At 50.8% G+C, this 26938-nt stretch overlaps 10 protein-coding genes across 10 annotated transcripts; 5 read left to right on the top strand and 5 right to left on the bottom strand.

Annotated features, from left to right (window-relative positions):
* Window positions 1-27: 27 nt before the first annotated feature.
* Window positions 28-1590, top strand: BJX67DRAFT_358047 (WD repeat-containing protein). Its single transcript, XM_071029544.1, has 3 exons — window positions 28-335; window positions 420-732; window positions 797-1590. Exons 1-3 carry the CDS (start codon window positions 223-225, stop codon window positions 1469-1471), a joined length of 1101 nt encoding a protein of 366 aa, XP_070884457.1. The 5' UTR covers window positions 28-222; the 3' UTR covers window positions 1472-1590.
* Window positions 1591-4943, bottom strand: BJX67DRAFT_358043 (putative C6 transcription factor Prf). The gene is made up of 6 exons (XM_071029543.1): window positions 4384-4943; window positions 4034-4313; window positions 3461-3980; window positions 2908-3399; window positions 2579-2854; window positions 1591-2516 (listed from the first exon to the last, which is right to left on the bottom strand). The coding sequence occupies exons 1-6, from the start codon at window positions 4694-4696 to the stop codon at window positions 1800-1802; spliced, it is 2598 nt and encodes an 865-aa protein (XP_070884456.1). The 5' UTR covers window positions 4697-4943; the 3' UTR covers window positions 1591-1799.
* Window positions 4944-7015, bottom strand: BJX67DRAFT_358042 (mitochondrial 54S ribosomal protein uL2m). Its single transcript, XM_071029542.1, has 2 exons — window positions 5658-7015; window positions 4944-5593 (listed from the first exon to the last, which is right to left on the bottom strand). The coding sequence occupies exons 1-2, from the start codon at window positions 6771-6773 to the stop codon at window positions 5492-5494; spliced, it is 1218 nt and encodes a 405-aa protein (XP_070884455.1). The 5' UTR covers window positions 6774-7015; the 3' UTR covers window positions 4944-5491.
* A 1327-nt stretch (window positions 7016-8342) lies between these two features.
* Window positions 8343-9888, top strand: BJX67DRAFT_373115 (B-type cyclin nimE; the record flags this gene model as incomplete). Its single annotated transcript, XM_071031348.1, has 3 exons — window positions 8343-9542; window positions 9597-9735; window positions 9791-9888. The coding sequence occupies 3 exons, from the start codon at window positions 8343-8345 to the stop codon at window positions 9886-9888; spliced, it is 1437 nt and encodes a 478-aa protein (XP_070884454.1).
* A 452-nt stretch (window positions 9889-10340) lies between these two features.
* BJX67DRAFT_174886 (HIT-like domain-containing protein) lies at window positions 10341-11412 on the top strand. Its single transcript, XM_071025126.1, has 3 exons — window positions 10341-10716; window positions 10822-10939; window positions 11001-11412. Exons 1-3 carry the CDS (start codon window positions 10447-10449, stop codon window positions 11267-11269), a joined length of 657 nt encoding a protein of 218 aa, XP_070884453.1. The 5' UTR covers window positions 10341-10446; the 3' UTR covers window positions 11270-11412.
* A 43-nt stretch (window positions 11413-11455) lies between these two features.
* Window positions 11456-16976, bottom strand: BJX67DRAFT_373114 (uncharacterized protein; the record flags this gene model as incomplete). Its single annotated transcript, XM_071031347.1, has 11 exons — window positions 11456-11518; window positions 11577-11701; window positions 11776-11981; window positions 12035-12918; window positions 13060-13203; window positions 13968-14147; window positions 14213-14767; window positions 14825-15138; window positions 15204-15460; window positions 15712-16361; window positions 16557-16976. 11 exons carry the CDS (start codon window positions 16974-16976, stop codon window positions 11456-11458), a joined length of 3798 nt encoding a protein of 1265 aa, XP_070884452.1.
* Window positions 16977-17395: 419 nt separating this feature from the next.
* Window positions 17396-18175, top strand: BJX67DRAFT_382702 (RWD domain-containing protein; the record flags this gene model as incomplete). Its single annotated transcript, XM_071033290.1, has 2 exons — window positions 17396-17462; window positions 17541-18175. The coding sequence occupies 2 exons, from the start codon at window positions 17396-17398 to the stop codon at window positions 18173-18175; spliced, it is 702 nt and encodes a 233-aa protein (XP_070884451.1).
* A 422-nt stretch (window positions 18176-18597) lies between these two features.
* Window positions 18598-19549, bottom strand: BJX67DRAFT_373112 (LYR motif-containing protein; the record flags this gene model as incomplete). The annotated part of the gene is made up of 3 exons (XM_071031346.1): window positions 18598-19224; window positions 19273-19433; window positions 19501-19549. The coding sequence occupies 3 exons, from the start codon at window positions 19547-19549 to the stop codon at window positions 18598-18600; spliced, it is 837 nt and encodes a 278-aa protein (XP_070884450.1).
* A 23-nt stretch (window positions 19550-19572) lies between these two features.
* On the bottom strand, window positions 19573-20914 carry BJX67DRAFT_358027 (E2 ubiquitin-conjugating protein MMS2). Its single transcript, XM_071029541.1, has 5 exons — window positions 20721-20914; window positions 20576-20655; window positions 20380-20505; window positions 20241-20320; window positions 19573-20187 (listed from the first exon to the last, which is right to left on the bottom strand). The coding sequence occupies exons 1-5, from the start codon at window positions 20797-20799 to the stop codon at window positions 20127-20129; spliced, it is 426 nt and encodes a 141-aa protein (XP_070884449.1). The 5' UTR covers window positions 20800-20914; the 3' UTR covers window positions 19573-20126.
* Window positions 20915-21118: 204 nt separating this feature from the next.
* BJX67DRAFT_174502 (putative endosomal peripheral membrane protein (Mon2)) lies at window positions 21119-26937 on the top strand. Its single transcript, XM_071025122.1, has 6 exons — window positions 21119-21424; window positions 21486-21552; window positions 21605-21778; window positions 21827-22033; window positions 22089-22177; window positions 22228-26937. The coding sequence occupies exons 1-6, from the start codon at window positions 21347-21349 to the stop codon at window positions 26788-26790; spliced, it is 5178 nt and encodes a 1725-aa protein (XP_070884448.1). The 5' UTR covers window positions 21119-21346; the 3' UTR covers window positions 26791-26937.
* Window position 26938: the final 1 nt, after the last annotated feature.

Below are 26938 nucleotides of genomic sequence, written 5' to 3'. Positions count from 1 at the left end.
ACCAACCCAAAGCTCTCCCTCCGTCAGAGTTGCAGCTCGCCAAATTCCCCCAAACCCGACGCCTTCCCACTCATCCTCGTCTAACCGCAGTGTCGCAATATATATGCAATACCACCTGTTGATCTCTCGCCAATTCCTATCCCTCCCCCTGTCAGAGAACCTTCGCCCACACCCCGCCCTCGGGGCAGACGAGCTCCGCCAAACCCACTAATACTATAAAACATGGCGCCCCCAAGGCGCATTCTGCTATCCAAGGAGCGCTTCGCATATAACTTTGGATTACTTAAAACACAGGCCTATCATGATCCTCAAGCGCGGGCACCAGGATCTCATACGTACGTCTCCGTCGGCCACACCCACGACTACCGTCCAGCCCATTTGTGCGGGAACAGAAACTCATGCTTATAGAAATACGGCAGAATCCGAACAATTGCATGGAACCCTACCGGCCAGCTGATCGCGACAGGATCTGCAGACCGCACCCTTCGAATTTGGAACCCCGAGCGCTCACAAGCCAAAAACTCGACAGACCTGCGTGGTCACACGGCGGGGATTGAAAAGGTCATCTTCAATCCCGTCCGCGACTCAGAGCTAGCTAGTTGCTCTACCGATGGCACGGTGCGGATATGGGACGTACGTTCTAAGACGTGCGTGAGCCGTCTAGATGTCGGCGGCGAGGCATTCACTCTGTCTTGGTCTGCCGATGGCACCGTCCTTATGGCTGGGAGAAAGGTGAATCCTAACTCCCCGCAATCCGAGATTGTTTGCCACTTACGCTTGTGGTCTCGAATCGCAGGATGATACACTCGTTCCTATCTCCGTTGAATCTCCGTCCTCCCCAATACCCTCCAGCGGACCTCCTACTACATCAACAACGACCGATCCAGCAACCTACAAGATTCTCCCCTCCCACCCTCAACCCATTCAAACTAACGCAACGACATTCTCCCACCACATCCCTACACCTACTTCTCCGAACCTCCATCTCCTCGCCACAACCGGTGAAGGCACCGTCAAAGTACTCTCCTACCCATCCTTCGAAACCCTGCACACCCTCCACGCTCACACATCGGCATGTCTCTCCATAGCTCTGACCCCAACAGGCCGCTACCTCGCGATCGGTGGTAGCGACGCCCTCATTTCACTTTGGGATACAACAGATTGGATCTGCCGGCGGACCGTATCAAGCAATAACGGGGGCGCCGTCCGCGGCGTCAGCTGGAGCTTTGACGGGCGGTTCATCTGCGGTGCCTGCGACGAAGTCGGGTGTGGCGGGAATGGAATTGAGATCTTCCACGCGGAGACGGGGGAGAGCGTCCACACCGTCGCTACTGGTGGGGGTATGAATGCGGGGATTCCGGCCGTTGCATGGCACCCATCGCGGTATTGGTTGGCTTATTCGACTACGGCGGATTCGCACGGACCGGGGGGGCTGAGGATCGTTGGGGCTGCTGGAGGTGGGAATTTATAGTTGAGGTCAGTCGGTGGTCGGGGCTCTTGTTCGGTGTTGCCGCTGTTAGGTCATGCCATCGGCATATAATAAATATACACTGGCAAAAAATGTGACATAGCGGATGTGTGAGGTCAATACGCGAACGCAGAGACGAGATTCCATTATATACATTATTATATACAAATATCGCGAAGTTTCCAGTCCTGTCCATGTATCCCGAGAATGTCAAAATGCAATCCACCAGAGATATATTACCCAAAACTCCCACCACTTACCCAAAGTCATTAAGTGTATCGTAATTTACCCGAGGTCGTAAGGATATCACCGCTGCTCACGGTTATCAAGGTTATGGATTCCACCCGGCGGACCCTAAGATATGCGCCCATTGGGCCCCGCTAAACCCATCCATGTCTGTCGTCATCAGATCGATAACCTCCGCATTTGGATCGTTAAAATCGCCAGTCACATTAATAGGGTAGCCCCATGCGGATGACATGGTCTGAGACCCATCAGCTCCGGATGATTGGAGTTGGTCCATGACGAATAAGGGATTATTGGAAGTAGAGTTTGAAGTTTCTATGAATTGGTTGACATTCGTTCCGTCGAAATCTCCAGATCGCTCTTGGACGGAGGTACCTAGAGACGATGATGGTTGTGACTGTTTCGGGGACGACGATTGATCGGTCCTCATGAATGAGGCGCTGGATGAGGAGTTCAGAGTTGACGGGGTGGAGCTTTCTGCCGCGGAGTTTGTCACGTCGTGGAATCGCGAAGGTGGTTCGATGTCGAAGAGGACGCCTGGTGTGGGATCTCCAGGAATGAAGGGCGCTTTGCTGAAGCCTGGCAGATTGCTGATGTTCATGGTTGGAGGCGGTTGCGGTGTGGGATTGGAGGCGGAGTTTGCGTGCTGCGTAGGTTGTCGCGATCTTGGGCGGGTAGGAAGACAGGGTAGATTTCCTGGAGGACCCTGATGGTGTCCAGAAGGAGTCGGATCCCATGCCACGCAATTGCCAGCCTTCTCGGCGGCGGGCTGACGCTTGGCTGGGAGTGTGGGTAGGCCGGTCTAAGAGATATGGGAGTCAGTGATGTGCGGTCTAATTAGCGGGACAATGGGTAGTTACATACACCATCATGGTGCACACTTTCTTCAAAGAAAGTCTTCTGCGGGGGCTTTTGAGTATTCGGTGCCATCCGGATATTTTGGAATGGAGTTCCTTCAATGTCAACTTCGAGCTGAACAAGGAAAGATTCGGTGAGAGGGTTCTTATTCTTCAAGGCGTCAAGGACAGAGAAGACAAATTGCAACGAAGAGCGAGCAGCCATGTCATCAGGACGAAATTTCAGATACTGCACGAAGACGCGCGCCGCTACATAGACACAGAACGATATGAATGGGTTCATCTGTAGACTGTTAACGGGTGCTATGATAGCCAATGCAACCTCGGGAAACGTACTTTGCTAATATCCATAGAGCTCACCATCTTCATTATGCTTGAGATCTGGTCAGCTGCGACGATGCATCTCCGTTTGCTCTCCAGAATGATCTGTTCAGGCATTCTGTTCTTCTCAGCTTTGAATATTGCTGCTTGGTGGAGACATATAGTGGATGTGTGGACTGCCAGGTTGCAGAAAAGAACGTTCGAATCACCCATTCCGGCCGGGAGCCGCAAGTGGTTCGGCATTGACAGTGCGAAATGAAGCAAGATATTATCATGGGACCTATGGCGCTGCCAGAACACCCCATTAAGATCGTTGTCATTGTCCTCCGGTTCAGGACGGTGGAGATGGGTCAGATTTCGACCAAAAAGACAAGAGACGAATGCAACACTAGCAAAAGGTGATAGCTCCGCAAGCTCATCACCGAGGAGAGCTTCGCTTAGGCGGGCAGTCTTTTCGAACTTGCCGTTAACGAATGCTTCTTCGCTTGATGGAAGTTTCGTCATGACCTGTCCAGTTCTGTGAGTCACCTCAAACCGTTAGTATCAAAGTATTGAGGGCATAACTGACATCTCTCTCATCGATACAAGTGGCCCATCCTGTCCCGATACTTGCATATCTATCGACAGCGAAAGTCATCCAAAAAACTCTGCGTCGCTCTTCTTTCTCTACCCAGTCTCTTGGCGGCGGCAAGCACTGTTTCACCTCGAGGCCCTCGCCATCCAGACGATGTAAACCAAGCATTACAGCTAGCCTAGCCGCTATACCAGTGCTGATCCATGCCCTGGGAAAGAACATCATCTTGTACTCGTAGCAAGCGATAAGGATCCATGCTTGACAATGTGCGAGGCTAAGAATGTTTTCCCCAAGACCTTTCATCTGATCCAGTTCGGCGTACTTCCGAGCGCGTTGGTAGAAAAGCGAATGTAAGTCAGAATACTTGTCGCTGACGACTGCGGCATGACACCAAACTATGTACCGTAGACATGCCGGAGGCCGTGAGTTAGGGGCGAAATTCATCATGGCCAGGTATCGAGGACGGTGGATGATCGGCATAAAGGCATGGGTCTTCTCAAAATAGACTTGGTTCCTGTCGAGAAAATGAGAAGCGCGCTCACCAATAGAGATAGAGAGTAGACATACAGCTCATCCATAACCTCGCGAGACGGGAGAGGCTCTTCCAACCCTAACCCGATCATATCCCACCCAAATGTGTTAGTTGCGTCCACCCCTTCCGGTGTAAATTGTGAGGTCGAACCAGCCGCTGGACCCTCAATGGGGGAGATCGAAGTGTTCATGCCAGCCCCCATCGCATGCATCTCGGTCATACCAGTGGGCTCATTCGGCAGAGCGCTTGGGAAGCTAGGTCCTTGGGCGGATGGCACATTGGGCTCTTGGGTCTTCAACAGCGTTTCGACCTGGGCTTTCGTTCATAGACAGCATTAGTACCAGGAGCGCAGAGACACAACTAAACATTCAGCAGGCGAACGCACCTAACCGGGCTTCTAGCTGCTTCACATATCCCCGCTTTGGGCCACTCTTCTTCCGCGCCTCATCGTACGTGCATTCATGACCTAACCGCGAGCAGGTGCCGCAGCTGGGCTTCCTCCCATCACATCTGAGCTTCCGGCGCCGACAAACCGCACATGCGATTCGCTTAGGACGGGGGATGTAGTTGCTGTCGCCACCACCAAAGCTCTCGGCGGTTTGAAGAAGATGCTGAGCGGCCGAATTTTGTCCAGTCTGAGATGCCGCAATATCGTGGTCGATCCGCGGCTGGCATGGATCGTCAAGATGGCTCGCCATAGCGTTGTCAATGGCGTGGGGCACACGGACAGGCGAGGAAATCTGGAAAAGCGAGCGGCAGTCGAGGAGTCGGAGGTTCTCGCCCTAAAATAGCAAAGGGCATATGCTTTGACCTGTAGATCCCTCATCAAAAAGGGGAAAGGAAACAATGGAGAGATGCAAAGGGAATCACTGGTTGATGAATAATCGTAATGTTGGAGGTTCAGGATAGGCAGCACTGCGCCACGATCTTCCCAACGCCTCGTTCGCATGTCCCTCCAACATGGGCCAGTGCGGATACGAGCAAGGCCATTCTGTTTCAAGGAAAACCCGAGAGATCCAGGGATCCATCAATCACCTTCCAAAAACAAGAATCATTCTTTCAACCCCACATGAGTTTCTTCAGGCAGTTGAAATCTGAAAGGATGCAAGGGAATTTGCATATATGTCTTGGAATGCGGTCATCCCCTCGCTGGAGACTCTTCCCTTGCGCATCATCTTTCCTTCTGAAGACCAGTCGGCCACGTTGCAGAGGGGGAGAAATGATAGTCGATGCCCAAGTAATATCGTCTTGGCTGCAGCTTACAGCTTGCAAGTTTGAAGGAAGCCAGATATGGAGGCAAGTATTCAGCCCATAATATACAATGCCAGCAGCCATGAGCATTTTCAGCCGAGAAGAAATGATCTTGGGAATATTCGAGGTGGCAGATCCGTCTGATGGGACTGAAAAGACGATCTATAATACAGTACATACAAACGGAGACATTGAAGACGTCCCAATAATCAAAGCCCGGTTGAATCGAACGACAAACACGTCTAGCTGTACCCTCTGCGACGCTTACCCTGGTTGCGAACTCTTGGAACAACAACAGCTTTGTTGACTCTCCACTTGGGACGAGTCTTGTAGCCAGATTTTGCCTGAGTGGCACATTAGTATGTTGAGACAGATATTAAACTTGACCTTCAGAAGGAGGTTACGTACCGGTAGACCCCAAGGACTCTTCGGGTGCACATTACCCTTCGACTTGCCTCGTCCACCACCATGAGGGTGGTCCATAGCGTTCATAGCAACACCGCGAACTGTTGGCCGGATATTAAGCCAGCGCGACCGCCCTGCCTTTCCTAGTTGGGTGTACTGGTAGTTAGGATTGCTGGCAACTCCGATAGTAGCACAGCAATCCTTATGAATAAGACGGACCTCACCACTTTGAAGGCGGATGGTGATATGGTTGAGAATACGGTCCTGCTTTTGTTTCTCGCGCTGGGTCATGGGCTTCTTGGTTTCCGTTCCCTCCTGGTTTTCCTCTTGTTTAGCCGCAGCCGATTGTACGTTGCTTCCCTTTGCGATGACTGTCGCGTAGGTGCCGGCACTCCGACAAAGCTGAGCTCCTTTACCGGGATATAAGCCCACGTTGAATATTAGCGTCCCAACCGGAATCATATGTAGCGGCAAGCAATTTCCTCTCCAAGCTGTTCTGGCTGCGAGCACACCAGGGTCTACAACTCCTCCCATAGTTTTCCACAGGTCTTCAGGTATCCCGGACATGTAGCTCTGAACAACGTCTCCTGCTCTCATGCCATCTGCGGCCAAAATATAACTCAACGACTTGGTCTGATGGCTGCGAACAAGGGCAATGTGTGCACTCCGACCAGGGTCGTACTCAATGCGCTCAACTGTGTGTGGGCCAGGAGCCTCTCTCTTAAAGTCGACAACTCGGATTCTGCGTTTGTGCCCTCCACCATGATGCCGGACAGTAATCCTCCCGGAGTTATTTCGGCCTCCTTTGGCGTGACCTTTCTTCGGAAACGTCAGCCTGTGTACCGGGCGACCTTTCCATAGATGATCATTTACGGGCCTTCGCAAATGTCGAACACCAGGTGTGCGGGGTGTGTATGTGCGCAGATTGACACCAGAATCCCCGCGAGTAGGTGGAGGAGCGAATGCAATGCTGGGGTCAAAGGTCGAGCTCGAAGTTTCAGTGGAGGAGGGGGAATCAGCATGCTGCTGGGCACCGTCGGAGTAGGCACGAGAGGAAGCGCGCGACAGAAATCGGAATGGGAGACGGATTCCCGGAAGCAGAACCCGAGTTTGAAGCATGATGAAGAGTATGCACTAACAAAGTGAGGTCCTCTGCGGTGGAATCGACCGATTGGGAGATAGACAGCGAAAGGTTATATTTGTTGAAGTCAAGCGGACTAATGCTGAGCCATGCTCGCACAAAACGAAAGAAAGGTACAAAGCGGTGAGAGAAATGAGATACCGCTCAGTCCGCAGGCCGAATTCAGCCGAGATATTGTCGAGGAGTTGGGGATGTATTATTATTTCAGAAGCACCTCCTCTCTTGACCCAATTGAAGCAAAAATGTTCGCTGGAATAATTTACGGATGTGGCTGTGTTATTGTCACGTGATATGTGACGCCACCGCCATGGTGTGGCTAGGTAAGAATCACGGGACTACGCGTGTCGTGAAGTGCGTCCCCGGTTGCCTAGCAACGAGGTCTTGTTTTGGTGATCGTGCCGCGCTGCATCACGTTCTTTGGCGCGTTTTGTTCAGTGGCCTCATTGCCTTGACAACTTCCGGTGCCCAGGCCATTATTGCTCTGCTTTTCCTGCTCTGACAGTACCAATAATACCACCTCAGAGCGTCCACTTGCTTTCAATTCTCCTGCATGCCCTGAAGTGGTGAATTTGGTATTTCATAATACGGTACCAGGACCTGCTCAACAAACAGGCCACAGCAGGTTCTCTTTTTCTTCTCTCACATTTTCCTCATCCTCAATTTACTTTCCCCCTCTTCTTAAATCACTGCCCGAGTCGGTATCCAGACGTACATAGCAAAGGAATTGGGCGTATCCGCCCATCCTGAGGACAAACCCCGACTTGACTTCACGACGTAATTCCACGCGACCTGGGTGGGTTGTGCTGTGGGGCAGACATCTTTCCCAGTCTGGCTCCCTCTTCACGCGAAAGAGAGTAGGGCCAAACATCGCCTGTGCCCTGTCGAGTGGCCTGCCGTCTTTTCCTCCCTCCACTCATCCCATCAACACACCCAAGGGAACCCAGAACCTCGCACATCTTTGGCGATTCCCTGTATTTTCTCGCGTTACTGTTCATATCTTACCCATTTGATTCTTCTATACCCTCTCACGCCGAATTTCGTGTCAAGCAAGGACGGTTGCATGCCGTGACGGCGACGTGATTTGCCTGTATTGAGATCCGATCAGCGTCAACAAACCCATATACGCCACGCTTCAAAGACCGCTCAACCAAGTTATTCCACATTCCTCTCAGTTAGCCTTATCGGCTCTGCATTACCTTGACTGATTGTCTGAGGGTGGACATACTCGCGCCCGGTTCGTGCACCAATATTGCTGTTCCTTGGGGTATTCGGGCTCCACCAGAGCAATGTATCTGGAATGCTGACTGAGCCCAGCGACGTGCACGTACAGAACTCCAGATATTATCTTGAGCATTCTACCTTTGTCTTATCCGTCGAGAGCTTGTTTCCGCTCTTCGCCCTCTTTTCATCATGCCTCCGGTAAGTAAGCCACCCCGCAGATATGCATGGGCCACTTCCTACGGATACACCTCCTGTTCGTGATGCAAAAGATTAGAGCTAAATTTCCAATTCACAACTAGGCTCGGAACCTCCGTACGCGAGGCACTATGAACGAGAATGATGAGAATGGCCCGTCAACGCGTGTGACTCGAGCCAAAGCCGCTGCGCTGACAACAGCAGACGTACCCGCCTCCAATGGAGCCCTCAAGAAGCCCCTTCAGACAAAAAAAGCCGCTACTGGCACCAACGGGACGCAAAGAAAACGCGCTGCTCTCGGCGATGTGAGCAACGTTGGCAAGGCAGATAATGGCGAGACTAAAGACACGAAGAAGTCCACGTCAACGAAGGCTAGCTTGACTTCGAAGGCTACCATGCAGTCAGGAGGCGTCCAGAAACTCAGCCGTAACAATTCATCTCGCACCGCTCTTGGAGCCAAGGATAACAATGCAAAAAAGCCCGTTCCTGAGGCAAAGCGTCCCGGGAGCGGCTCAGGAATGGGGAGCGCAATGAAGCGGACGTCAAGTCAGAAGTCGCTCCAAGAGAAGACACTGCAGACAGAAGAACCACCGCGCAAGAAAGTCGATATTGAGAAAGCCGTCGAATTGAAAGCCCAGACCATCGCAAAGGAAGATGTGCGAGCCAAGTTTCACTTGGAAGAACAAGAAGCACAGGATCTCGTTGCAGATCTAGATACGGAAGACTTGGATGATCCACTGATGGCTGCTGAGTATGTCGTGGAAATTTTCGACTACCTCCGAAATCTGGAAATGGACACACTTCCCAACCCTCACTACATCGATCACCAGCCCGATCTAGAGTGGAAGATGCGTGGTATTCTTGTCGATTGGCTCATCGAGGTTCACACTCGTTTCCGCCTCCTGCCCGAAACGCTTTTCCTTGCCGTCAACCTCATCGATCGTTTCCTCTCTGCAGAAGTTGTGGCTTTGGATCGTTTGCAGCTGGTCGGTGTTGCCGCTATGTTCATTGCTTCCAAGTATGAAGAGGTCCTCTCTCCACACGTCGCAAACTTCAGTCACGTCGCGGACGAGACCTTTTCCGATAGAGAGATCCTGGACGCCGAACGCCATATCTTGGCCACCCTAGAATACAACATGAGCTATCCCAACCCCATGAACTTCCTCCGCCGGATCTCAAAAGCAGACAACTACGACATTCAAACCCGTACCCTTGGCAAATACTTGATGGAGATCAGCCTCCTAGATCATAGGTTCTTGAGTTACCCTCAGAGCCAAGTGAGTGCGGCAGCCATGTACTTAGCGCGCCTCATCTTGGACCGGGGCGCTTGGGTAAGCCCAATCACATATTATACTTGTGCTTGTTCCGTACTGACTACCCCACAGGATGCTACTCTCGCTCACTACGCGGGATACACTGAGGAAGAGATCGAACCCGTCTTTCGGTTGATGGTCGATTACCTCCACCGTCCAGTCTGTCACGAGGCGTTCTTCAAGAAATATGCCAGCAAGAAATTTCTTAAAGGTAAGGGTCCCAGGAACCAAAACGATCCGCGCATCCTTTCTAACTGATCTTCTAGCCTCCATCATGACACGACAATGGGCCAAGAAATATCACAAACTCTACATCGACAGTGCGCTCTCAGAACCATACAACTCCATCAAAGACAGCGAGTAAGGGTGGCACCCGATGATCTAGGTACCACGGTACCGAGGGAACACCGAAACTAGGACAGGAGTTGGTTGATTTCAATATGTTGGCATTTTGTTTGTGATGGGTATAAGGCAGCTCTTGCATATGTTTACGACGGCATCCTGTTTCAGTTGCGGACATTGGCATTCTTCACCTTCTGCGGTTGGGGGTGTCTGGCGCTGTGTTTTCAAGACTTGCTTTATTCACTTCTTTATAACTTTCTTGGCAGTGTCTTCGGGATGCTTCACCTTTGATTAATGAAACTTTCCCAAGATCCAGCGATACTTGAATTCGAGATGATTCAGTGAGGTAATGGAAAGGAAGACTTTAATTGGTAGCAAATATGTAACTGCGTTCCTCTGACAATTGTGCTAATAGCGCAATGCGGATATTTATCCCAGTCGAGGCTCTGCAACACCCGAGGTTCCGCCACGCCTCCTTCCCCCCATGGATTTAGACCCTCGATTCTGTTCTCTATGCTTCTTCTATCCCATCATAATTGACTGTTATTAGACTCGGCTTTCTTTCTCCTCTCATTTAAAGATGTCTCCTACTCCCTGTACCTTTTGTAAAATTGCTGCTGCACACCCCCCGGTCTCCACATTGGGCTACCTCCGCAAACCAGACCAAGAATCAAAACAAGTGCCTTCAACACCAAGTGTAGACGAAGACGGCCACGCGTTTCTGATTCTTTCAACGAATCACGTCCTCGCCTTTCTCGATATAATGCCCCTGACCCGGGGACATGTTCTCGTGGTCCCGAGGGAGCATCGCCAGAAGCTTGGCGAGGTCGGAGTGAGAGTTAGCCGGGAGGTATGCCTTCATCGACCATGAATTTATTATATTTTTTACCCTTGATTTATCCTCTACTGTCGGAGAAGTCTGCTCGCATGCTACGAATACTGACAAAATATCTAGCTCGGCCAATGGCTCCCCATCATTTCGCGCGCCATAATGAGGACTATCTTTGGGGAAAGCACGGAGTCAGATCCCAGTACAGATGATAGCTGGAATTGGAATGTCGTTCAGAATAATGGTTTCTATCCCCCTGTTTTACATGACCAGTTCGTTGAATGTCGCCTAACCTGTCTGACTAGGAGTGGGAGCCGCGCAGGTCGTCCCACATGTACACTTCCATATTGTGCCGAGACCGCCTTTGGGTGCTGCGGGCACCGCAGCGAAGATGAGTTTCATTATGTTTGGGAGAGGGCAGAGGGATGATCTGGATGACGAAGAGGCGGAGAAGTTGGCGGCGGAGTTGAGAGTGGAGGTTGCGAAGGAGGTGGTCCGGGTGAGGAAGGTGGAGGGGATTGATCTGGATGGCTTGGAGGAGGGCCCGAGTGCTATTGGGAAGGGGAGGTTGTAGAATGGTGGGTTCGGACTACTTTAAATAGGTAGAAGAATTAGATAGGATATGACCTATAGGCTGTGAGGTTCCTTTTCGGCGCTTTTAAATTTGCTCGCGGCCTTTTGCACCATGATGATAATGAATATACCCTATCCTTACCCAGGCATGGCTGGATCTTCATTATCACGGGGGGTATTTATTGTGTCATTGTGACCCTATGATTGGGACCTTCGCTGCAGATTTTGGGCCTGAGTTTTTCATGAAGTACTGCAGATGCTCAGCATTGTAAGGAAAAATGCTGGGGTTAGAAAAGTTTGGGGCGAACCTTTCTTCTAAACGGATTTAGCTCGTCTGCTGTAGCTCCCGTTGAATCCCCCTTTTGACGTCCTAGTGATATATCCGAAAGCATGCCTTCTGGAAGTTTTCGGTATGTGATTAGCCGTCGCGACCCTGGGTGGATGAGAAACCATCAGTAAGTATTTATTCAAAGAAGACGAAGAGAGGGGTGCAGATGGAGTGCGTACAGTTTGTGAACGGTTGGACTGAGACGCTGACAACTTCTAGATTTGGGTGCATAGGGACGGAGAGTTCCACGTCTTCGTCGTTGGCGGTTGGCATCCACATAGCAAGACGACCATCAATGACGAGGGTCCGCGCCGCGAAGGCAAGGATATCATTTAGCATGGCTTCAAAGCCATATGGTTTCTTGGGCGCGATATAGCCGGGCCGACTAAAGAAGAATCAGGCTGTGGTTCAGACAGAACAGTTTGGGGGAAGGCATACTAATGCGCAGGTACTCCGTCGATAATGACTTCTTCGTTTCGACGGCCATCTCGCACTCCCAGGACCCGTAGGCCCTCTCGGACTCCATAAGGTGGATCACAGACGATGCCATCCAGGAATGGGCGGTCCAATAATGGAGTATTCGTGAGGTCTGAAGTAAATGTGTCAACAAGCTTGCTGTTAAGTCCATATTGCTGAAAATTCAAACCCACGCCCGTGGGTTTCCCTTTCGCCTTGTCCTTCCCCCGGAAGCTTCGGCCATCAATATCGGAGCCAAACGTAAGGGCCCCAAAGTGCGCCGCAGCAACACAGAAGCTGCCGGTTCCCACAAAGGGATCAAAGAATAGCTTCCCTTGACCAGCACCTGCCATATTTGCGGTGATCAAACTCAACTCAGCATCCATCGAGGTAGTACTGATATACCGACGCTTCTTCAAATCATATTTATTCACCACGTCGCGACTGCTATTCGCAATCCACCGTCCCATATAGATATTCACCGGCACAGATACCTGAGCTGGAGGTGGCCGCTCAACGCCCGCCGGGGCATGCGTGTGATCGTAGCACTGCTCAAGAACCCAGAAGTCCTGTTCAGGGTCCTTTAATGTGATCCGTCCCTCGAAGCCCACATAGCCGAAGGACTGAATGATATCTCGTTTTTGAGTCGAGCTGCGCTTTCCAGCAAATGTCTCGACTGTAAATCGGAATGGGACTTCCTTGTACTGGGCCCAGAGATGTTGTGTCCGCTTGCGGACATCGGCATGTAGCTCCTCGTAGGTTGTACCCTGGCCCCAGAGCTCAAAGATATCTTTTGCGATGATGCTGCGAGAGATGAGTGTTCGTGCAGCCTCCTCATTTGGAAGTTTCACGATCCAATACGGAGACTGGATGTCATTAGTGCGTATACTTTCATGCTTTTCTTTCCGTTGCGCGCGGGGAGGTGGCGAGATTGTCACTTTCTGCAAATTGGCCTATGCTGGACCCAAAGGCAGCTCGGAAAAAATTGACAAAAATAAAAGACTCACGATTTCATTGTACGAGATACTCTCGACCTCGATATTTGCGATATCGGCTAGTGCCTGGATTTCCGGCCGTCGGAAGGTCTCATGGACTTGGGCAAAGCGGATGAGATATTCCATCCTTCGCGTGATATTGCGTTTCAGTCCAACCTCTCGAGGGCCCCGTTCTGTATAATGTCCAAAATAGAAAGAAAGTGCAGTTCCTCTTCTAATTGGCTGGGATTTGAGGGTGGTTGTTGATGGTGGATTGTGGCAGCGAGATTTTTTCGTCACCCAGCGATCAAAGCCTGAGGGGAGGGCAGAAGCGTGGTTGGACGTCACAACTAATAACTACAAATTAATTAATTATGACCACCGATGTGGAAGAAACGCGAACTGCTTGCTTGCAAGCAAAGAGGACTCCTCAAAGTCGATGGATATGTTCAAGCAGTCGAAATCGTTCTATAAAATACACAGACAAATGCTCTCTATCAAAGATCGTCTCTCGGCGGCCACAGTAGAGTCGAAAATCGTCCACGACGAGAAATCCCTCGGAACATCCCGAGAGCAGAGCAGGTAAAGGAAACACTAATGGCGCACATCCTCCCGTTAGCCCTCCAATAGATACCATAAACCGACGCCATCCCTCAAGAAAGACAGCCTGAAGCCCAAGACCTATCCGAACACGAAACTCCGCCGCTATGCGCCGACAACCTTAAATACATGTCGTGAGTCATATCCATAAACTGGAGTGATGTCAACCTTCTCGTCTGGGGGTATCATCTCATGCTTCAAATCCCATCCAGCCCGGCGACAAAGTTCAGACACCACCACATCGCAATCGCCCAGCAAATCAATGTCAAAACTAGTATGCATCACAGGCTAAGAGGTGATATTAGTTGCGGAGATATCTTACAATGTCTATAGGAACTCACGGTGCGGGAAATGTAAATTTGAGGCACATTGGGTGGCAATACACCGGGGACCTCTGCAACAGGTGCAACTTTCAAGGAGGTCCCTATGACAATGACGAGGTCTACCTTGTCTCGATCATGGTGAAGGAGGCGGCGGCCAAACTCATCAGGAAGGTCCTCTCCGAAGAATGTGATATCCGGCTGGACGGGTTTGGGTCAGTGATCAGAAGTGAGGGTAGGGCGGGATCGCGTCCTTCTCAACTAACCTTCATCACCCCTGGAGTGGGTATTTCGTAGTCATCGTCGTCAGAGCTATCTTCTCCATCACTTTTTCTATCTCTATGAACGCTATTGCTATGGCGTTTCCGCTTCTGCCCTTGGGGCTTCAGCGCGTCTTGAGCAATCTGCTTGCGACACTGGGCGCATTCAGGGACGACCCCTTTTTTAATCTCGTCATAAATTTCGTCACCGGGGACCTTGTACTGACACTTGAGGCAGGTAGCCATCGCAAAGGAGCCATGGCACTGCACGATATTCTCCGGATGAACACCCGCATTGGCTTCGATGTTGTCTATGTTTTGGGTGTAATTGGTAAGCAGTTTGCCTTTGTCCTGGAGGAGTCGGATGAAACCATGAGTCGGCGAATATTTCTTTTCAGTAGGCAGAATATCTTTCGCAATTGAATAAAAGACGCTGGGGTCTTCGCGGAATAGGTGGATATCGAAAACTTCCTGCGGATCACTTAGGCCCAAGTGCTCCAATTGTGAGTAGAGCCCAGTGTCCTTCGATCTAAAATCTGGAATCCCAAGACTTGTAGAGATCTATCGAATCGGTCAGTAATCTCCCACACAAGATCAGAGACGGAGTGCGACACTCACACCTGCCCCCGTCAAGACAATTATATTTTTCGATTCGTTTAAAAGTTTGACTGCATCGTCTACCGAGTTGTATTCCGACAGCTTCTGACGCCTCGTAAACTCCTTAGAGATGGCGATCGCCAACAGGGGATGATAGGCCTCATCCGGCGCACCATCAAGGAAGGCTGGAGGCAGAATCCCAAATGCAGTACACAACTTTCTCGCCGTCACGGTGTTGCGAGCAATGGTTTCCTCCACAAATGCCGCCTTTCCGATCTCATGTAAGCGTTTTCGGTAAGAAACAGCCTCCTCGAGGGTACAGGCGCCGGGTATTGCTAAATGGGAGGAGGACAGTCAGTGCGCCGAACATTTGACTTGCACTATGGCGATAAACACTTACTTCCCTCGCGCAACTGGTCGTCGCGGAGCATTTGAATGGCGTCTTCGTAGAGGGAATGAGTCTCCCACTCATCTTCCAGGCCATCGCTATCCGTCTCATACTCAGACTGAGAGAGAGACGCCCTCTCCTCCAGAGTTAGAGCGTTCTCTATCGGGGGTGTCTCTTCGACCTCCGCAGCCTCAACCTCCACCACGGGCGGCTTCAACGACGGGCTCTCCCCGCGGGGCGCTGATAAAAGGTCCATCCTGGTGAGTAGGCTGAGAAACCTTCAGCAGCCCTTATATTGCCGGCTGGATCACTCACATTGAGCCTTTTGCCAAGCCATATAAAGAGGATTGGCTCTGCACATGGACGGTAGCGCGATCGGATTAGCATTAATCCGATCCGTTTCCGAGTAGGAACGGGCGCTCTTTGTCTCCAGCAGCACCAAAGAAAGCGCGTCCAGATGGTGAATATCGATTGATTTTCATTGGTATCATCATGGACATTCGTTCTAAGTTATTCACACTATGAGTCAGCCATTTCATGGTCGCTATCTGACTCAATCCCTTCCCATTCTTCCTCACCACCGTTGCCATCCTCCGCGTTGCTGTCATCGTCCATCTCTTCACCCAATTCCTTGTTCATTTCCTGGACTAGTTCCAGTGCATGTTCTTTGAGCCTTTCATCCTCGTACTCGACGAGTTCGTAAAGCGCCAGACTCTGCTTCAGCCATTCCCGGCTGGCAACAAGCGATGCATGTCGCTTTGACTCAGGCTCTGTCGTCTCTTCCCCTTCAGGGTCTTTGGGAGCCTCTCCTTTCTCAGCAAGAAGATAGGTGCACCAACCCCCCAAATACCATGCCTCCACGCTTTGATCATCTTCTAGAATAAGACGTTCTAGTACTTCTAGTGCCTCGAGCAACATTGACACTTCCATTAGCAGACGGGAAAGACTAATCCTTGTCGCAAAGTCTGGGACGTTAGGGTCTTCTGGGGGCAAGTCCTTCCATAACTCTATACTCCTCGAAAGCGCCGCCCGCGCATCGTCTTCTCGCAATTGCGAAATCCGAATGGACGCCAATGTTTGTAGTACTTCTGGGGAACTGGGCTGGACCAGCAGCGCCTCCGTAATAAGGGCCTCGCAACGGGTTTCCGCGTCTTCCTCCCATCTGGTAGCCTGTTAGCTGAGGAAAAGGGAACGTATAGCGGCCGAGGCAGTTAACACCTACGAAAGGTCCGTCATATAGATCTCCGCAACACCGCAGAGTGCATTTCCCATCTTCCGCTTTTTTTCCTCGAGTTGCAGCACTTGCGCGGGGCCATGATTTGCCTTTGCCTCTAGTTGTTGTAGGACGTTCCTCAAAGCTGCCACTCCCTTCTCAAACCACTGAACACTATCCTTCCCCCCAAGCTCGCTCAATTGAGCTAGCCATAAGAACTTTTCCGCTCCCCCTCCTTCGGACTCGGATATGGAGCCGGTCGGATCTAGCTCAACAGCCTGCATAAAGTGTTTCCTGGCCAGTTCAATTTCGCCGAGCTCAACATAGATCTCCGCCACCGTATTGAGGGCAAACAGCTGGGCTGGGGAGTTGGCGGGCACATTGTTGAGTGCTTTTTGCCCTAGTGAGAGCGCAGCATCTGGCTGCCCCGTCTGAAGAAGTATCGTCGCTTGTTCGAGTATTTGCGTTGGATCCTCGTTCATCTTTCGTTTCGAGACTGAGCCGCCGGCACTAAGGACGGATTTTTCGCGGGTCTTGGAAGTTTTCTTTTTGTGAGGTCTGGGCTTTCCCATGATATGGTCGACGCGGTGACGTACTGTAAGCGCTTCTCTAATGGATCAATACCCAGCGTGGGATAGTGTCGAGTAATCCGGTTCGTGGGTATGTCATATATAAAGTGTCTTGCTTGAGGATTGAACAACCCCAGTGCATTTCCCGATTCGGGTGAAACAATTTTGGTCGGTTTTCTTATCTGTTTGTTCGGTTTGCATGAGGGACCAGCGACAGTATCCAACATTGGGCAACGGAGTATGCAGAATTGATTTGGACATTCGTCAGGCATTTGCTTTGCCCCTTCTGAGACGGTGATAGATATCTCGGACCATATATTCTCTCACTTGACTCCGTTTTGTGGATGCTGCTATAATTTTCCACTTTCCGTCTCCGATCAATACCAACTGCAATACCCCTGTGGCGGCGCAACAAAGCTAAGATGGGCCGCGAGGACCAGATCGAAGAGCGCGAGGTGCTCGAGTCTATCTTTCCAGATGAAATAACAGGTGCAATTACACTCATCCCTTTTTGTTAGAGGTTTGGTAAGTACTTGGCCAACTGACAAGAGCACTCCATGATTTTAGACCTCTCCGACACCTCATTCCGAATATCAATCACATTAGACGCCCCCGAAAATGACCAGCAGGAAGCGGAACCTCCGATATTGCTCTTAGAAGTCTCTTACCCAGAAGAATACCCCGACGTCGCGCCAGAACTAGAGATATCGGTTCCTCCGAATGCGCCGAGACATCCCCGACTAAATATCAACGAGGATCATGACCGCCTACTTGAAGCCCTCCAGCCGACGATTGAGGAGAATATGGGTATGGCGATGGTGTTTACGCTGGTTAGCGCACTGAAGGAAAGCGCTGAGCTTCTCATGGCCGAGCGCGTCAATGCCGTCCATGCGGAGAAGGAGATGGAAGCTGCAATGGCCGAGGAGGAAGAGAACAGGAAATTTCAAGGTACTACTGTGAACCGGGAGACTTTCCTGGCTTGGCTTGAGAGATTCAAGAAGGAGATGGAGGAGGAGAAGAGGCTGCGTGAGGAAAAGGAGGCGGAGGAAAAGAAGGCTAATAAGAAGGCAGCCGTGAAAGAGGAGAAAAAATTAACAGGGAAGCAACTTTGGGAACGGGGTTTGGCTGGAAAAGCAGACTTTGATGAAGAGGAACAGGACAGTATACCGGCTGCGGTGGAGAAGATGAAGATAGCAGCATAGGGTATCCTTCTATCAATTGAGAACTTCTGAGCCATTGTGATACACCATTCCGCCCACCTTTGGTTCCCTAACGATAGCACCAGCCGCAAAACTTATGTGACCAAGGAAAGCGCACCGAATGTTCTCGAAAGTTGGCACACTGATGTTGTCTCCGATCTATTTGTGATTTTCAGGAGGGTGGCTGGCCGCTTAAACTTTCTGATGCCGACGACCCGTCGGGCTCAATACTACATTCCGTTGGACAATGGCCGGGAAATGAGTCGGCTGGATTACCCAAGGGGGATGAGCCCGCTATGCTGAAATCGTGAGCGAGACAGCCTAGCAGAGGGAATCCCTAAATCACAGCCAGCGAGAGCCATGAAAACGGTCTTTGGTTCGAAGGAATGATAGAGACGCATAACTGCGTGGGGGTAGGGAGGGCATCACGTCTTAGCCGGCGTCTGCTTCTCCTCTTCGGCCAATTTTCGCTCGGCAAGAACAATTTTCCACATTGATTCCGCGAGCGTCGTATTCTTTTTGTCGGTGTTGTGGATGAGGCGTTGAACATCCTGTAGGGAAGTGGCAATCGGATCAGACCACGTTTCCGGTTCGCTGCCAATTGTCAAATTATCCCAGCGGTCCTCATCCTTGCCGTAGGTCAATTCAAGCTGCAATCGTTCTTTACGCTCAATCATTGCCCACCGCCTTTCGAGTTTTGATCGTATAACGCGGCTGAGATTGTTTGGTTGCGGTTTTTTTATGCGCAGGAAGGGAACGCCGCGGGCATTGACAAGTACAGGGATACGACGTTGGCCACTTACAGCTAGCCGAGGACGCGATAGTATAGGAGTGGCATCCGGATGTCGTCGGGCTGTCTTCTCCTGAACCCGCTTGTTTTCCTCCGCCTTGATTTGCTTTAGTGATGGTTTCTTAACGGGTAGGTGCTCGGATATGATGCTTTGCAGCCTTCTTTTGCGCTCCTTCACCGACGCAGCTTCAGAGAGTATCTTCGCGATCAATTTGCTGTCATTCTTGCTTCCTTGCAACGCCGAGTGCAAAAGGTCAAGACCCTGATGACTTTAGCCATTGGCCGCGAAACGTAGCTGAGGGCTGCATACTTCGTACCCAGCCTTTAGTGCATTGGCTATTTGAGTCGGACTTTGAAGAGTTCTATATCTGCGGAAGCGCTCCCGAATGTGCGATTGCGCCTCACTGAGCTGGGGCACGGTCTGCGGTAACTTGCTGCATTGCCGAAGAAGCGCGCGGTAAAGTGCGAAGCCTAACACGAGTGTATCCAGTGAGCATCTTGCAAACAGAGAATGCTACAGTAATGCCGTTGGACATACATGCAAAACGATGCGAAAGGGAGAACTTGGGGACGAATGCTCGATGCATGCTTGAGCTTCCGCAATTTGGCTTCCGTGTTGGAGATCTTTGGTCCTTCGAAGGGGGGACCACTGTGACAATCGCCCGTCACGTGCAGGTCGAGACCATATCTAGGCACGTCAACTGTCGGAATCTTGAAAGTGACAGCAAGCTGGATTACTCGACAAGTCTCTCTTGTGAAGATGATGATGTCTACAGTATGCAAGCAAAGAATCCGCTTCCCAGAACGTGCCAAACGCCGCGCATTGATCTCCTATATATAAGTGCCAATTGGCGCTACAAGGAGGCAGAGGTCATTTAAAACAGACATGGCTATTCCGGATGTCCTTATAGCTCGAGTTACCATAGTTCGCAGACGGTAGGCAATTGGCATACGCGAGCTGGTATACAGCTGGTACTCCGCTGAATAAAACTCTGAGAAGCTAAATTGATAGATTGCAACAGGACATTGATTTATAGTTTGATGACCGCCATCATGCAGACAACATATGCTCTAATAAGTCAAGAGGGAGAAGCTGATAAACCGGATGCGAAGACCGACCGTAATACTCCGTTTTCGGCTCGTGGACCGTTCGGGATGCAGGGCTTAGAAATTCGAACCCTCTGGAGGCTGTGGAAGCTTTTTGTGTTGGGGCAAGGCCATATACCTGAATTTTTAAGTACTTATAACCTACTTGAAGACGGCGAGATTGCCACCTACCTTCTAAGTTCTATCAGGACGGTCTCCATTGTGTAGTCGCGCTTCCACTGTGCCAGACAGGGTAGTTTGGCCGGGTCAACCTGAGCGCTGCTGCATCAGCTGCTACTTATCATGGCCCCAACATCAGATGGTATCGAACCTTCCCGGAATGCGGGTCAACGCATGGTATGTTGACGCGCGAAATGAATTGAAGGGATGGAGGCGCATCGGGATAATCGGGACCGCAATGAATATTTAGACTGTATATCCGATTCTCATGCACGCTCTATGCTTGGGTGGTATTCGGCCTTAGCACAATTCTTCTGCTATTGGGGGTCGACCGGCGTCTGGCATACGTGAGGAGGCCCCAGGACGGTTCCATTCCAGTTGCTCATCATCATGTCTTCACCGTCGGCAAGACCGTAGGAGCAGGCCTCTAATTTAATAAAGCAAAGTGTAATCAGCCTGAATATCCATACTGGGTTACTGGCGCATGCTTACCTGCTCCCAAGCCCTTTTCACCTTTCTCCAGCTCCTCTAAGAGTCGGAAATTCCTGGGTATCTTTGCATTTGCGGACATTATGAGCAAACTACTTTAATAGATGACCTAAAAGCCGAATAGAATTAATTGGTCAACGAGTAGGAAAGGTCGGGAGGGACGTTGGGGGAAGGAAACAATTTCATCACCACCAGCCCTGCAAAAGAGGGGCTGTCGTCACGGTCCCCGGGCCGCCGTTATCCACATAAAGATTGGCAGTAATACATTTACAATACCTGCCAAATTTTGGTGGATTGTGAGTAACCCCATACCGTAATTAACTGATTGTATCGCTGGGCTTGTCTATCACGTGATGATAATGGAACGCCGCAGCGGGATTATTCCCGAGCGCCCACGACGACGGAGTTGTTTATACACCTGGCCATCTTTTCACCACCTTCTAGCCGGAGAATGCTGGCAATCTCCCCCGAATCGCACCCAGAGCTGGAGCTAAATTAATACTAGCCCGTTTTTGAGTTTCGTCCGTTTGCCGTCCCACCCAGCAATCCATGACGCTCTCATTCCACTATTGCTACCTACTTGTTGGACCGGCCTCGGCCATGCGTTGATCGCAACAACCCTAGTGGAAATGTCCTCCCAATTACTGCAGTCGGAGCTTCTAAATCTTATTCAAGAATCCAAGAGGAAGAATGCCGACATACGAAATGTTTGTCGGCCTTTCATGTTATAAAAGGGATGTCGGCAACCAATGCTGACTCGAACTGTAGGCCGCTGAAGAGTCTCTTAATGATTTGAAGGCGCTTCCATCAACTTCGGAGGCGCAGATATCTGCTGGTAAGACTAGTGCTTTTATGTGTCTGACCTGCATTGCTGATCACCGATCAAGATCTGGTGCGCAAGCCTAGATTCGTTAACCCGTTTATCCTGGCCTGCCATAGTCGCCATGCCAAACTTGCTGGATTCAGTGTCGTCTGTTTGCAACGACTGGTTGCCTCTAAATCGCTGCCGTCTGAGCGTTTGAAGGACGTCCTTAGTGGCCTGAAAGAGATCACAACTTTGAGTTAGTTCTTGGGCCCCAGCAGCACTTCATCAAGACTAATCCGGGAAGCACTGGATATCCAGCTCAAAATACTGCAGACTCTGCCATCTTTGCTGCAGCATTATTCTAATGACTTATGCGGCGAGCTCCTTGTCACGACCCTTGAAATATGCGCAACCCTTCAATCGAGCAAGACCCTTGCGGTCTCCAGCACCGCGGCTGCTACTCTACAGCAACTTGTTGTTTTTACGTTTGAGCGAGTGTCAATTGAAGACCGTAAGTTGTCCCCGTAACTGTCGCTGCCGGGTGACTTACTCCTCTGTCATCCCAGAGACCAATCAAGATTCACGGCCAGCAACGACAGTCAAAGTTGACGGTGCCTCGGTAAAGATAGGACAATTTGCGCTGGATGCCTTACGGGTGAGCCCTGCCAAGTAGCCCCACAACAATCATGCTGACTTTTTCCTAAGGTTTTGGATGACCTTTGCGGCCTTGCGGATGGCGAGGCACTGCATTTCCTGCGGATCAAGTCGTTGTCTCCAACTTTTGCCTTAGAGCTTCTTGAAAGCGTTATTCTCAACAGCGGCCAGCTCTTTGTTGACCATCCCGAGCTCACCCAGGTACTACGGACCCGTCTAATCCCCATGACCGTCAGATATCTCTCGGAAAGGCATACGTTCGCTCAAACGGTACGCATAGCGAGGATTCTCCTTATTCTCCTCAAGCGTTATCTGTCACTCCTGACCGCGGAGTGCGAGATGGCCCTCTCGCTTTTAGCGCATCTGCTTGAACCCGACGGAACTTCAACTTGGAAACGAGTGCTTTGTATGGAGATGTTTCGAGGACTTTACGCTGAGCCGGGGCTCGTCAGGCTGATATATTCTTTGTATGATGGAGAGGAAGGAAGGAAGAGTATTCTTCGAGACCACATGGCTTCGCTTGTCCGATTAGCAGCTGAGAAGCCTTCTTTGATCGGCGTTAGTAGTCGTTCAACCGTGCCATTACGCGCAGAACACGCTCGATCTATCACTGAAGAGCAAATAACCCTCGAGGTTGGAGGAGTAGCGGGCGTCATTGGCACGTCGGTTCCTTCTAACGACATCAGTGTGCCGGGAATCAGCAATCAGTGGAGTGTAGTTCGCTCTCCCTACTTAGAGCTGCTCGATAAAACCGAACCTCCTCCGCCACCTGACACTTACATATATAGCTTGGCGCTGAACTGTGTAAGCGCCTTTGCTGAAGGACTTGCAAAGTTCATACTTCCGCTCACTGTGCCTGACCTGAAATCGAAGCGGAGAAGTCGTGTTGTGGGTGATCGAAATGGCGGGTCTACAGCGTCCTCGGAAGATTTTCAAAGGGAGGACTCTATGAAACGATCGAAGTCAGTAAAAAGATTTCCTGTACCCGTTAACCCACTCGATCTAGAATCCCACCCCCAACTCTCGGCTGTTCGAACCTGCGCCGGGATTATTGAGGATTGTTGGCCCGCGGTCCTCGCAACGTGCTCAACATTCCTATATGCATCGTTGGACGATGATTTCTACCACAACCTTGTCCGTTCGTTTCAGAAATTGGCACATGTTGCTGGCCTTCTAAGACTGTCCACTCCTCGAGACGCCTTTTTGACCACCCTGGGGAAAGCGTCCGTACCGGCTGATGCGAGCGGTGTTAAAACCGCTGGTTCCTCGGCAGCCACACCTGGCCCTCAGCTTGGTGAAGTGCTAGAGAAAAGACGAAGGGGCAGTGAGGCTGGTCATGTCGCCCCACAGACACCTATAGAGGGTCCTGCAGCACCCTTAAATGACCAAGTTCTTTCTCTCACAACGAGAAATCTTCTTTGTTTGCGTGCCTTGCTCAATTTGGGCATCGCTCTCGGACCAACTTTGGACCAATCTGCCTGGTCGATAGTTCTTGGTACACTCCAGGACACGGATCTTCTGGTTAACAAATCTCCCACAAACGCACAGAGTGCGGCTGGTGATTCCGGGGGTATTGCGGGAGGGACTAGGGGTGATGCACCTTTGGGTAATCTAGGTTCGGAGATTCTAGCTGTACAGGCCGCCTCGACCAAGCTGTTCGAGAGCACTAGTGAACACCCTAGCGACACCTTTCGAGATTTTTTAGTTGCGCTATTGGACCTTTCTGTAACGACGGAGGAGCCTGCCGCATCTGACGCTCCAGAAACATCAACAGGACATGGGAATTCGCTACAATCGACCTCCGGCCGTATGCGCCGGTCTTCCCGGCGTGTGTCCCATGCATTGGGGAAATCTAGAATTCAGGATGAAGAGTTGAGATTCGTCTTGGAGAAGGCGCACGAGCTAGCAAGGGCCAACCTTGAAAGACTGTCGTCCTTGGCAGAAAGTGATCAAAGTGTTTGGTACCTTCTGACTGACCGGCTCATGTCAACCGCAGCCAACGGGCAGACTGGTCAAGGCCTTCGTCTCCATGCCAATGAGGTTCTTAATGGCTTAGTATTTGAGACTATGAAGCAACGGGCTGACGAAAGCGGCTCGGAAAGGGATTTGCGGCAGCTGAGAAATCTCGAAACCTTGAAATCACAGGTCAAACTGCTTTACGAGAGAAGTGGTTGCTCGCTAGGATCGCCATCTACGGCCATTGTTGAGGTCCACGAGCAAAGCCTTGAAACATTGAAGAACATCTTGGAGCAACATGCTGAGACGTTTGCCCGGTGCTGGACGGCTGTATTTGGCCTAATCTCCAGCGTGTTCGGTGAACCGATCTTGGGTGAGAATAAAGATGCATCAGCAGCTGTGAGCAACGGACGAAGGAGGACACTGATAGCGGACTCTCCTCGGTTGATTCAAGTTGCTTACAAGAGCCTGCAACTTATAGCGTCTGATTTCTTATCCCAGCTTCCGCCACAATGTCGCCTCGACCTTGTTGAATCTTTTTCCAAGTTTGCACTGCAACAACAAGTCTTCAATATCTCGCTTACAACCACATCGTCTTTCTGGAACGTGTCCGATTTCCTTCATGATCAGACTGGACGCCTCCCAATCGAAACACATGTGAATTTATCTGTGAGTGAGGGTGAGCTTGCAGCACTAGCAGGGGCGGATAACCCGGCTGTTGCAAGAAACGCTCTTTGGTTGCTTCTACTTCTGCGGATCGTCGACATCACGACAGATAGCAGAGCCGAAGTCAGGAACTGCGCAGTTCACACCTTACTGAGGATCTTTGACGCCTATGGTCAACAACTGTCCCCCAAGGCATGGTGCCTCTGTTTAAATCGTGTCTTGTATCGAATGTTGGAGCAGATCGAAGCAAGTTTTGCCAACGTGCAGCGCAAGGGTAGTAGTGATTCTGACGAAGCCAAAGCTTGGACCGAGACGACAGTCCTCGTGATAAAGGGAGTTTCTGACCTTATCACCAACTTTCTCGAGACTATTATCCAGGACACTGAGTTTGACCGGTCTTGGAAACGATTACTGGAATACTTTCAAACTCTGGTCGGCTTGCGCCTTCTGGCGTTCAGTCAAGCAGTGTTTTCCAGCCTGTCTACCATTCTTCTGCGGGTTCAGCCGCCAACTTGGCTAAACAAGCAGTCGCTGCAGTCGGTCTGGTTGGTCTGGGTTAATGGCCACCCTACCTACAAGGAAGATATGCTGAACTTGGATCATCCAAATCAAGAGGCCGCGATATCATACTTGCGTACCTTCCAGCAATTGTATCGCCTTTACAAAGACGAGCTGTCGAATCAAGATATAGAGAAGATCTTACAGCACATAAGGATGCTCATATGGAATTCGATATGCCCCAGATACTCACCTGATATCGACCGCCCATCCGACTTACAGGCATTGGTCATTGACTGCGTAAAACTGATGTGCTTGGAAAAAGACAACTCTCAGGGCGAAATTTTACGATGTCTAGCAGAGTTTGCGGATTCCGCTCTTCGAAAATGGTCTAAGAGTAGCGATCCGAGAAGACCGACCTATATCGCTTTTTCCAAGAGCGCAATTGATCTGCTCAGCTGGTACGTTGCTGAGTATGGCATCAAGCAGGACATATTCGTGGATGGCTCGCTATCGTCAACCCTTGAACATCTTGCGAATCCTATCATTCGGCGATATGAATGGCCTGGGAGGGACCGTGAGCCAAGCTTATGGCGGAAGTCAACCACGGCATCATTGGATGTCTTGCAGGTGGCAATCCCTTACGTGGAGAAGCAGTATGGCGGTCCAGTTGAATCTGAAATATCACAATTCTGGCGTTGGGTAGTTGAGATAGCGAACGGTATTATTGCCGCCAATGGCTACCGTACTGTCCCTATCCCTAGGTCTACTCTGCTGTCCGACGAGGCTTTCGACATTGAAGCGTTCTGCAAACTAAGATGCCTCATTATCCCGCCGCTGGGTTCGTCGGCTATCCCAGCGTCTATTCGACGGGATTTCGCTTGCGCGTTGCTCCATTCTTCCTTTATCTACCTCCCACAACGCTTTGACTTGCCAACGAAACACCGCGAGGGCAGTCCCCTTGAGGACGTTTACGGCGTGCGACCAGGAAGGACTTTTGACCCACCACCAACCACACGGACTAGGATGGCCTATGTGGCTTTAGATACCTTGTTTGAATTGTCGTCTTCACCCGATCACCCAACCGAGGCGGCTGGAGACCGCGGACCAACCGAAGAGGAGAAGTTCAGGAGAATCTCAATCGCACGTTCAGTATCCCCATACCTAATCCTCCGATGTACGGTGTCGTTGAAAGACTACATTGCTGATCAACCACTGCGCGGACTCATGCCCCAGCCAACGCCGGCGCGCAAGGTACTTTTGCATCTTCTTGAAGGAATGGTCAACCTCCGCAGCGAGCCATCTGCAATTCCGCCGCCGCCGACGGGGAATATACCTTCGAGCAGCCGTCAAAACCAAAACTGTAAGATGCATCTGGAGTGGATATACCCGCTTGTTGTGCAGGCTGTACAGGTTGCAGGTAAAGAGCGCGAGGGGGATGAACTTCTCAGTATCCTTGGAGAGGTATTCCGTGAAGTTGGGACTAGTGTGTAGATACTATATATTTCCGGGAGTCTGAAAGGTTTGGATTGGGCACGTTATTTTAGCGTCTAGATTTTCTTTAAGGTAATGAAACGACCTCCCTTATGGATCGCCCCAACTGAAGATTCCGATTGTGTATCATCGAAGCAACGATGCATAA

This window comes from Aspergillus lucknowensis (assembly GCF_044049455.1).
Source record: "Aspergillus lucknowensis strain CBS 449.75 chromosome Unknown BJX67scaffold_31, whole genome shotgun sequence".
Taxonomy (NCBI): domain Eukaryota; kingdom Fungi; phylum Ascomycota; class Eurotiomycetes; order Eurotiales; family Aspergillaceae; genus Aspergillus; species Aspergillus lucknowensis.
The sequence above is the reverse complement of the archived record's forward strand: the minus strand, read 5'-3'. Positions and strand labels throughout refer to the sequence as shown.